Below are 12016 nucleotides of genomic sequence, written 5' to 3'. Positions count from 1 at the left end.
TTTGGAATGAGGCACTGCGATTGATTTCAACGAAGTAAACTGAACATGTATTAATGTACGATTTTTTGTCTGTATCCTGTACTTTTACTGTTTTTAGTAAATGTATTTATGAATGATGCATTATAGATTTGTGATTTAATGTGTATCTATAATAAATGATGTATTTATTCAAGTGCTTGAGGTTTTATTGTGTAACTACTGCACAATACAAAATAAATAAAAGAATAAGCCACTTCGAAGGACTGTTCTCCTTTCATTAAGAGTGGAGTATTCCAAGAACTATTCTAATTTTGTATGAACCCTTCAAAAAGGAATGCTGGCTAAGGATTCCCAAGTGCAGCTCTGCATGCACAAACATCTGTTACGGAAGGAAAAAAAAGGCAAACGTCTAATGGGGCCACTTTATATCCTTGGTACACAAACAGGGTTTCAAAGGCAAGTTCTTAAAAGGGTTGCCATGTACAGAGTCTGAATAGAAGCATAGAAGAAGAAGAAAAAAAATAGGGGTTGCATCTACAAGTACAAATAAGTCGCACGTGTTTATGTCAATGAAAACCACCTGCAGTCAAACATTGCATTTTTTTTATTTTATGCAAGAAAGATGTGAAAGTTAACCTTTTAAAAAGAGGAAAAGTACTAAACCAAAGAAAAAAGGGGACTGCATGATAAACCATTCCACATCTAGCCGAGTTACTTGTTTGCAGTCAGATTAACACTGTTGCTCCTTCAGAAACGCTGCATTATACAATCATAACCGACCGCCTATTACCCATCCTTACAGCTGTGCTTTTTGTTCCGTCGGCTATGAAGCAACTAGACCTGCAAGCCATCACTCTAACAGTGGTATTCAAAGGTTTTTGCCCAGCCACGAAATAGCAGAGGGAAATTAAGTGTTAAGTGGGAAACTATATAGCGGATGTCATTGGAGGGAGTATAAAGGGAGGGGCATGATGAATCTGTTGGTAATGATCTGCTATCTAAGTTTGCATGTAGCAGACTTTAAACAAAACATAATTCACGTGTTATCAAGAATGCCCAGAAAACATTTGTAGGGCATCCAGTATACCTCGCCCACCTCCCGAATTTGCTAATTTAACACCGAGTCGCCTCTGGAAAGGTTGGGCACAGGCCTCGAAACATTACAACTCCCCCACCCCACACCAACACTTAAAAAATTACCAAAGGCAAAAACGCAAAGCCTATTCCTAACAAAAGAGCAATTCCGAGTTGTACGGCCTGCTTTAATGAAAGTGAGGCATGCTCGATTCCACCCTCCCTTCAAACCGTTCAGTGTTCGCTTAAGAAAAGAAAAACACTGCTCCGTCATGTTACAAAAATAGGGGGTGCTAAAAAAGTCAATATTAGAGCCACCGAAAGAAGAATTATGGATTAAGCATGGAGGACGCAAGTGGGTGTATTTTGGTTTACATCTTAGTGCAACCTAATTTTTTATTTTGAGCAGAGAAAGAGGCAGTACGCTTGTATGAACCCACAATTAACAGGATCACATACGAAAAAGGCAGTAATGCAAAGAAAATTAGCAAAATTGCACGAAGTCGTCGACCCGCAGGTAAGGCGGCTCTGCCCTGACCAAAACAACAGTGGATGTAAAAGCATGGAAGACTGGTTCTTGCCACCACAAACTTAATTTGGCTGATGGGAGAACTGTTCACACAAAAACCTGACTAAAACACACACAAATGCGGCAGCATAGTTTAACCGAAGTTACAGATGTCTCTAGCCAAGCCAAAAGAGGGGATTAAAGACACATTGCTACGGATAGATTAAAAAACAACAGAAAGTATAAAAGGAACGCAATAGGACAAGTAGGACAAGCCACATAACAAGGAGGGGAAACGGTAAAAGTATTAAACTAGAGGCAAATCATGACCAATTTTGGACTGGCTCCAGAAAGATACATATCCAAGATGAACGAAGTCAAAAGACAAACACAGGGAGTCTGCTGCAGAGTCTTTTGGATACTGATACTGCAGTACTCTATTTTGCTTTGCTCCAGGAACACAGAAGACTTTTCCAGTCCTCCTTCTACCTCTGGCAATTTTACTTATAATCCCCAGGAAGCCGCGGAGCGGCCGCAGAGTCTTTTGTTTTTTAGGCTCTGCAGGCTCCGTGGCGCCGCTCCGCTCTACCTCCAACAAAGAACAACAGACTTTCACCAAGAGATTTCCCTGAGACTGGCCTAAAATAACTGACAAAACCTCTACCCGCCCGCCACTCACCCAGAACTACACCTACGGTACCCAAAAGTCTGTCCTGTCTGCTCCCCTGCTGCTTCCCTTCGGCTAAGCACACTCCCGTCCTCACAAGTCCTTGCCTTTCTACGTTACATCCCTCCCGCCCACATATCAAACAAGAAAACCGACCCCGCCCGCCAACCTTCACCCGCGTGCTCTCGGAGCCTGGCCTGCCTGCCACGCAACGAGCCGCGAGCCTGTCCGCCGGCCCGTGTGACCGCTCCTGTCTGATCTGTGCCGCCACCCTTCCCCCCCCCCCCCCTTCACATCCAGAAATACATCCACCGCTTCATAAAGCCTGTCCTGTCTGCCCACCCCCCCCCTCCCTCAAACCCGACACTCCCACCCTTGCAAGTTTTTGCCTCCCGACGCTGCAACTCTCCTGCCCGCATAGCAAACAACCAAGACAATCAAGCCCGCCTGCCAACCCTTACCCGCGTGCTCTCGGAGCCTGACCTTCCTCTTCGTGCACACCGGCTCCGTTGATCCAGCTACACGCAGACAAGACGCGAGCCTGCCCCCGCGCTGCTGCACGGCACGCGCCGGCAAGCCCTGCACAACAGTGGTGGTGGTCCGACTGGAGACAGATTAGCCGCGGGCCTCTGTGCTTGCCCTTGCGCGACTGACATCGGGTGACCCCGCGCACCCGTCTTCCCCCTTCCCCTTCCCCCCCCCATACGGCTTGCGGTTCCTGATCTCCCGTGACCTACAGCTTTTCATCGAGGCACCCCATGAGCTGCATCCTTCCATCCTGCAGCCACGAGCACGCCGGCTCCATCTAGTGGCAACCCTTTACCACTGAAGGCAATTCATTATCGTGACCTCCAGCTCTTCATCGAGGCACCCCCTGAGCTGCACCCTTCCATCCTGCAGCCATGAGCACGCCGGCTCCATCTAGTGGCAACCTTTTACCACTGAAGCAAATTCATTACTAGCTGAAGGACCGGAATCTGCCAAACTGCTCAATGCCCATCCAAGCAGTGCTGCTTCCCGACACAAGATAATCTCACACAACCAAGGAAAAACCAGAATTTTGCACAATAAAGAACCTACCAGGACATCTCTTCCAAACATCCACCTCCTTGAAATCTGAAAGTGCCGCACAAAGAGCCTTGCTTAACAGCAAAAGAAGCAGTGATCCTTCAACACAAGTAAGCTAGTGTCTGGTTCTTTCTCACTTTCCTGTGCCACAATAAGAAGATCTAAAACATTTCACAAGACAGGAGAACACAGAGAGCAACTCCCTCTCTCCTCTACATCAAGCGCCTACCTCGCTGCAAGACCATCAAAAACACTAACAGCAAAACTAACTATCAAACTTCTGACCGAAAATCGACCAACCCATAACTCCTCAGAACTACAAATTCAAGATAATGAAACAAAAATAGTTGGAAAACATAGAACAGACCTTCTCAGAAAGTACAAGCGAACCCTCACTGCACCCAGATTGTGGACAAACAAAAGAGCCGATTCAAACAAACCAAGGAGACCAAACTGCTCAAGATCTACAAATCCCAACCACTTGGGACCAAACGGAAAACCAGTTAACAGAAAAAAATGATCAAACCAACCAATTAACCTGTCGAACCCACACGGAGGATAATGAGATCGTCCAAGCTAACAAACAATCAGATATGCAATCTGAAATAAAAGAAACAAACAAACGGAGCGAGATAACTGCAGATCCAACTGCAGATCCAACCCTCGTAAAAACTCAACCTAATCCACCAACAGCCGCTGTCAACGACCCAACTAGAGACACACGACCAACAGAAACGCCAAGTCTCCCCCCAGCTGAAACACCAGCGGCTACTCAGAACCAAACTAACAACGAAGAACCATCCAAAACAATCAAGCCAAACGAATACCCAGAGACTGCCGACGACAGCGATGACAAAAAAAGAAAAAGCAAAACAGGCCAAACTACAGTGGTTACAAGCCCACACTGCTCAAAAGCTATTCAATGAACCTCTCAAACACCCTCTGAACACAGCGACAGGGAAAGCAGCCCGTCTTATCTTTAGACATCACTGCAATAGAGTCCATCATGAACAGTGCAGAAAGAAGGAAAGAAATCTTCGGTGAACCAACACATTTGGCAACTCCATCCTGCACTTCCGACGCCTCTACCAAAAAATTCCAACCAACAGAACTGCGAATCCCATGAAAAACAAAAGTCCACACAGAGAAGCACAACCCTTACATCTCAAAATTAAAAAAAGAACAAAAAACTACCCAATTTGACTACGATGCCAAAGAATCCTTCCATATGCCGGCGCAAGGAAATACCACAAACTACCCTACCCCAACATCTGGAGTCACAGGAAAACACTTTTCTCCAAATGACAATCAAAATCAGAGACTTCCGACATCAATGTTAGAACTACAAAACATGCTGCTAGCAGTGGTGTCCCAATCCACGATACCCTTCCTTAAACTTCACGAAACAATAAAAGAAAATATACGAGACCAAGCCACTCTCTTGGCAATGATCCACACCAAGCAAATACACACAGAAGATTTCATAAACACAATTGGGAAAAGTCTAGACTCTGAAGCAGAACAATCTCGCACCTGGCAACAAAGACTTTGAGATAGCACGAGGCGATAAGAAAGAAAAGATTCAACTCACAAAAGAACTTATGACCTTATTCAGAAACCAACAACAACAAGTGCCCTTACCGCAGAACACATCAAAAGAAAACACACTACATTGCATGATACCGGAAAAATTAAACCTTGATCAACCTAGACCTACACCAAACAAACCTTCAACATCTTCGTAGACCCAAGTAACAAAGCCATCAAAACCGTGCGTAGAGAAAATAAAACTGACAAACGGCTCACAGACCATGATCGGCAACCACACTTTCGGGATCTTCGGTCCAGTAAAGAAAACCGACAAAGAACCAGCAAAGAAACCCACCAAACACACTCAAAAGCAAACGGGGTCACGAGCATTTCTCCGAAACCTGTCAATACCAAAGCCGGTTCCAGAAACAACCACAGAAAAAACACCTAAAAATCAACCTAAAAAGTCCGTAATGAAACACCGGGACCCACCGGCACAAAAGCCAAACAAAAAACCAGCAGCTGTGACAGCGCTAACTCACAAGGACCAAAGCGCGGAATCAGACGATCTACTCAACCTAACGACGCATGAGGACCCATCAACACAAGAAAAAATAAAAAGTCAACTAAATGGCTCAAGTCTAATAGTCATCGACGAATACCAACCAAATCACTGTCAGCTACACAATTTTGTGTGAAGAAATTTCAGACAGATCAATGACCAATTCAATTGATGCTCCAAGTAAACAGTCAACCTATGACGAAATCTCAACATCGTTTCTCAATGAAACAAGCAGTAGCACCGGCACCAGGCACTCCCCCAACTCATCCAATACAAGAAAACCCTGCATCAGAACACCCGAGAGAATGCACAGATCTATCTGAACCAATATTCCTGAACCCATTTCAGACAACAGAGTGCCATATGGTACAAATAGAAAACATTATCACAAGGCCTACCAAATTAGTCCTAAACAGAGCGAACATTCTAATCCTTTTCCAAGCAATTCCAAACCTCACTCAAGTACATTCCAGAGACATCGACTTAGTCATCTTTGTAGACGAAAAATCCAATGACAAAATATTAAAACTGCACAACAAATTAACTATGGAGCAAATCTTAACATCAAAAGCCGCGCTACACAAGTTGGGTTTTAGCTGTATGCCCGACATTAAAGCGAAATATGAAGATATCATCAGAAAGGAAAACCCCAGAAACGCTTTCACATCAAATCTTAACCAAGAACATCCGAGAAAACAGTCAAACGAGAGACATAACCACTCAAATAACCTTCCAACCGTGTCTGATCACCTTAAGGAGACCGCGAGCCATAACTTCAAAACTGAACATAATAATGCCACCAGAAACAACGGTGATCGCCAAATCAGACGACAGCATACCCTAGAAGACAGTATACACAACCAAGACGAATGAAGGATGAGCAACAACATAGATCGTCCAATCAGACGACAGTATGCATCAGAAGGCAGCCTAAATGTCTCAGACTCTACAGAGCTGAGCAACATCTCATAACCATCAATCAACATATTAAACAGCTGGACCCTGTGCTCATGGAAAACACAGGGAAACTCCCACTTGTTTAACGACCCATCACCCGAATTCAACTCATATCAGATCATCTGTTTTCAAGAAACATGGCTTTCCAACACTCCATGCTGTGACGGCTTTCTAGCCTTCCTAAACCCAGCTCCGACAAGAACCAAAGGAAGACCCTCATCAGGTCTACTAACATTAATCAAGATTGACCCTACTTGGTCAATACTGCACACAACAAACATCAACCCGTGGATACAAAATACAGTCATAAAAATAGTGACAAAGGAAGGTCTAGATTCCACTACAGCGACACTCAAACATGAAAGAAAAGTTGCAACCATGAACCTGTACTGGAATCCAGTGGCAATCAACAATGAAGCGTTCTTGGACGGTGTCTTTCTAACAGTCGACAACCTCATTCTTAAAACATACAAGAATTGATTTCATATTATGTGGCGACCTAAACCTACACCTATGGCAACAAGACAGACAACCAACTCCTAACGAAAAACTAACAATGTGTGCAAAAAAATGGATCAAAGAAACCAGCATCCGTAATCTACTATCCATTGATTATCCCAAAGATGAAACAGGCAAGCCTTTTTCCACCTGGTCCCGAGGTAAATCATCTGGCATAATTGATTACATCTATCTCTCCAAAGAGCTAAGAGCTGCAGTACAAACTACAAGCATAATTGCAACAACAAAGAGCGACCATAACCAACTTGTCGTACACTGACAAGACATGCCGCGCCAACCACAGCCTAATCGTCCTACTCCGCTAGAAGTCTGCACAGCTGGGAAAAAACTTCGCATAACCCAAAAAGTAACAAGTTCACTGACAAGACAATTTATCCAAACAACCTTAATGGACGCCCAGAAATTAAATTATGGATGGTTACTTCAACCTTACTACAAACCAACCAAACAGCATACCGTACAGACTCACCAACATTCATACAGCAAGGAGTTAGTTGAAAGGAAAAGAGCACTGAGAAACACAGTGCGGCAATTGACGAAAAAAAAGACGCAGAATCTTTCGCCAAAATAAAAGCGGCCAAACAAACCTACAGAAACTGGATCAAAACGCACAACATGATGCTGTTACAAGCAGACGCAGAAGCAATCCTAGAAGCTTACAAAACACACAACCTTCGAGACCTATGGAATCTTCTAAACAACAACGCAGCGCACCAGCAAAAACAAACAGGAAATGTGACTGAACATCAATGGATTGAACATTACACAAAAATATATAAAGCCCGACCATCAGAAACTGGAAAAAACCCACAAAAACACAAAGTGGACAGTAAATTGCACCTATCAAGACATTTTCGAGATGATCCAAAAACTCAATATATCTCATGCTCCAGGCCCTGACGGAACATCGAACGCAATGATAAAGAAAGATCCGCACTCATGGGCCAATCTCATGAGGAATATCATCATGCTCATTAACGAGCTTAATCAGATACCGCCATCATGGAAAACTGACCATCGTTCCTATTCATAAACAAGGTCCGAGGGACGATCCGACAAATTTCCGCCCAATTGCGTTATTGGATCCGTTAGGAAAGCTGTTTGCATCGATTCTTCTGAAAAAATTTAATCAGTGGGCAATTGACACAAAACGCTTCGCAATAAGAAACTGGCTTCACCTCAAATGTTGGGACAAACATCAACTTACTACTGCTAAATCTGATAAAACACGAAGCAACCCACATCAAAACAAAAATCTATGCGGCTTTCATAGACCTCCCTATGACCTTCGACGGGATATCCCGGCAAAAACTCTGGAATAAACTTGAAAAATGGGAATGCCCCAATGACATACTAGCCCCAATTAAACCACTTTATTCAAACACCACCATTGCAATAAGACTTACAAGAGAAGGCCATACAACACCAAAAATAAAAGCCGAAAATGGTCTAAAACAAGGATGCCCTCTTGCAGCCACATTGTACAATCTCTTTACTGCAGACATCGACACCCATCTACAGTCCGATGCGCTCAACCCCCCAAAGATCAACTCAACTCCGGTAACAATCATGACATATGCGGACGACATTCTCCTGGACAAGACACCATCAGGTCTACAAAACAGCCTCAGCCAACTAAGCCTTTATATGAATCTTAACGAACTCACCATCAATACAAAAAAGACAAAAATCATGCAACCGACCAGACCGACCAATAACAACCGGAAACAACTGAAAATCCATTTAAATGACAATTGGCTCGAAGAAGTAACAACATTCAAATACTTGGGCATCCACATAAACCAATCCAAATCCGAAAAAGAGTGGACTCTGAAACAACGGACTCAATCTCTAGCAAGACAAGGTTGTATGATCCAGCGCAAATTCGGCAAATACTCTTTCAAACCAATAACCACATATTACAAGCAAAAGGTGATTCCGACAATAGTCTATGGAACAGAAGCCATGATACATGCAACGGACTATAGCTGGACAAAGCTAGAAGCCCTCTTTTGGCGTAAGATCTTACAGTTGCCACCTTCTTTTCCAATGCCTAGAATCAGACACGAAATAGCACTACAGTCCATCAGTTCAATTGTCTTATGGAAACAACTAGACCTATACCGCAAGTTCCTCACTGATGAGAAAACAACAGCAATTCAAATCTTGAAAATCCACGACGAAGCAATGAACACCACAATCCTTGCTAAGTGGAAAAGCAATCTGGATCAATTCATGCAAACAGAAGAAATCTCACATGAAATGCTTACGATGCGACCTCAACATGCAAAAATAAAAATAATCGAAAACGACTGGATAAAGACCCTTGAGGAAAAAACTAAATACTCCCTCAACCTACAATGTGACACAGACATTCGATCCATTAATGAATTACGAGCCTACCTGACCATCTTTCCTAATGCCAAAATCCGTGCAATATATCTGAAAGTCCGAACGAACACCATACCAACACGCTTCTATCTAGCCAAAACCAGACAAATCGCTCCAGCAGAACATTTTTGCCGCTTCTGTTCAGACTCTCAAAAATCTGAAACACTGTTCCACCTACTAATGGAATGCAACGATCTCTCAGAACAAAGATCTAGATTCGGCAGCTACTATAAGATCAGAGAGCAATTAATGGCGACAGGAGAAAGATGGATGGAGATGCTCAACGGCAAATGGCAAAAACTGATCTTGACAATATGCCAATTTTTAGAAGAAATTCTAAGTCTTGGCAAACCTGTAATAAGTTAAAAACAAACATTGGAAAACTGGAGACAAATGAAATAGTTAAAAAAAAAAACATATGCCAACAGTCCAACTGTTCACATCAATGAGCAAACGAAGTTGCAATATAAAAGGAGGTGTAATTGGGTAATCAGCAACAAACCAAGAGAGGCCGCTGTGGATAAACCAACAAAATAGATCAAGCTACAGGATTAGGCAGCAGAGAAAAACTATGAGAATGGCGTGTTTTGGCGGCTATGGGAAATACCTTAACCCTAAGGGCAGCTAAAGACCTAGCCCAGCAATGAATGTACACAAATCAATAAAACGACGACACGTATAGCTTAACACAGTTAACAAGGTAAAAGAGAACAAGAAACACAGCCCGAAGTGTAGGCAACACCAGCAAGGCACGAGTGGAAATTGGGGGTGGCTGAAAATGCCAAATACGCTCCAAGAGCAGCAACAAACCCGCAACACAGTGACGAAGCAAGGGGAAATGCAACGTGAACGTACACACAACCCGTGTACAGGTAGTACTCGCGCACAATCAAGGATCACGAGACAAGTTGGGTAATTACAATAAACTACGGAAATCCCAATAGGCGGTACACCACAGGAAGATAGGATTAGGGAACATTCGTGCGCAGCACCAGGATAGCTTAACAGTTATGGGAGTATATAATACTGGAGTGCATTTAAGGGTCATAGTTAACAAGCCACATATAGAAGGGGAAAGAAAAAGGGGGCATAAACACATGGCTGTAGACAAGGATGTGTGGACGTAGCACACAGATGACATGAATATACGTTAAGGGGAATAATGCGAACAGAGAGCATGTAAAAGCGGTTAGAGGCAGGACTACAACTGGAAACATAATGGGAAACTTACGATTGTGGGGGAGAGCCGAGAAAACATACAGAAGAGGATATGAAACTCGGGTACTACTGCTGGATGTGGGGGGGGGGCATCGAAAAGAGGCAAACACACATGGAGCACACGGAAGGCTAACGTAATTATGTATATAGCTGTATGTTCTGAATACTTTGCATTGTACTTATAGTTTGAATTTTATGTATGTTTGCTATGTAACCTGTCTAAGTTGCGCCCCGATGCCTCTGGGCCTGAGGGAGCACGCTACAAATAAAAACAATACAATACAATGTAGAGGGGAATACAAGGAGTGAGCGTGCAGATGTTAAATGGATGGGGGCAAAAGAGGAAACAGACTTTATAGAACAGGACAGAGCAGACTGTTAAACAGGCCACACAGAAATGGGATCCAGATGTAAATACATGAGATGAAGCATCCGGACAGGGGCTGCAGATGTGTACATAGAAGTGGATATCGTCATGAAAGTATACACACAGGAAACCTAACCAGGTTCCAGATACGTGAACAGTAATCATAAAGGAGGGCACACAAGGGGATAACGAGGGCGGGTCTAAGGGGGGTGCAAAAGGCAGAGATGCGTTGGACTATACAGATGTGAATGCAAAGAGGGTACACAGAGAGGATAAACATGCAATGGGGAAATTAACAGAGAGCATATACAGAAGAGGAGAGTGATGACATATGTAAAGAGGGATAACTGGGGAGTCCAATGAAAAGGGAGAATGTGCTTTGGAAGATGCAGAGTGATAGAGGCGAGGGTAACTCGGGCGGCTCACAGAGTGCAAACAAGGAACAGTGTGGGGGAGATAGGGCACCAACAAATAGATACAAGGAATGTCATGTCTGGAGTACCAATTCTGCAGGCCGTCAGCCCCCGACCCTTCCTTACCTGCTCATCGAACCTGCTCATCACGGCCTGTACCCACTCCACCGGCTTGTGAGCCGCCATATCCGGGCGCCCGCCCACCCGGCGGGCTCCAGCTGCAGCGCTCCCTTTCTGCACTCAGCGCTGCTCCGGGGGTCGGGGCTCTTAAACCGCCTCCTCCTCCTCCTCCCTGCAACGGGCTCTCCCCTCAGCGGCCATCACAGCGGAGCCGCCATGACACCCGACCGGAAGCCTCAGCCTGTTCCACTCCACATCCACTGCGCACGCGCGAGACGGTGACAGAAGGAGGGAGGCTTTCATTAATGAAAAGGCGAGAGCAGGGCTTAGTGATGTCATAGCCTGGGACCGGGTGCAGGGGAGTTGACAGCACCCTGCTTGTATACCTTGAATCATGCACAGAGGAAGGCGCAGCACCTTGGACCGAGCCTGAAATATACATACAATATAAAACCGATATCATATGCACAGCCCCCTACTGCACATGAGTCACATACACAGAACGTGAATCATGCACACAGTATACCAGATCACACACACCCTGTATCAGGTATGTTCTCAGCACCCTGGACAGAACCTGTATAATGAGAATGCCGGCGTAGACCCTACTTCATATACCGCACATCACACATGAGATATATTA

The 12016-nt window shown here is 44.3% G+C and overlaps 1 protein-coding gene across 9 annotated transcripts in view; it reads right to left on the bottom strand.

Annotated features, from left to right (window-relative positions):
• NF1 (neurofibromin 1) overlaps nt 1-11623 on the bottom strand; it is a 3279657-nt gene extending 3268034 nt beyond the window's left edge. For all 9 annotated transcript variants that reach the window (XM_069614617.1, XM_069614618.1, XM_069614621.1 and 6 more), the window contains exon 1: nt 11380-11623. In XM_069614617.1, coding sequence (XP_069470718.1) covers nt 11380-11439 — 60 coding nt within the window. In that variant the 5' untranslated portion in view covers nt 11440-11623. The remainder of the gene's footprint in view (nt 1-11379) is intronic.
• Nucleotides 11624-12016: the final 393 nt, after the last annotated feature.

The sequence above is a fragment of the Ambystoma mexicanum genome, chromosome 9 (genome assembly GCF_040938575.1).
Source record: "Ambystoma mexicanum isolate Mex_15411 chromosome 9, UKY_AmexF1_1, whole genome shotgun sequence".
NCBI lineage: Eukaryota > Metazoa > Chordata > Amphibia > Caudata > Ambystomatidae > Ambystoma > Ambystoma mexicanum.
The sequence above is the reverse complement of the archived record's forward strand: the minus strand, read 5'-3'. Positions and strand labels throughout refer to the sequence as shown.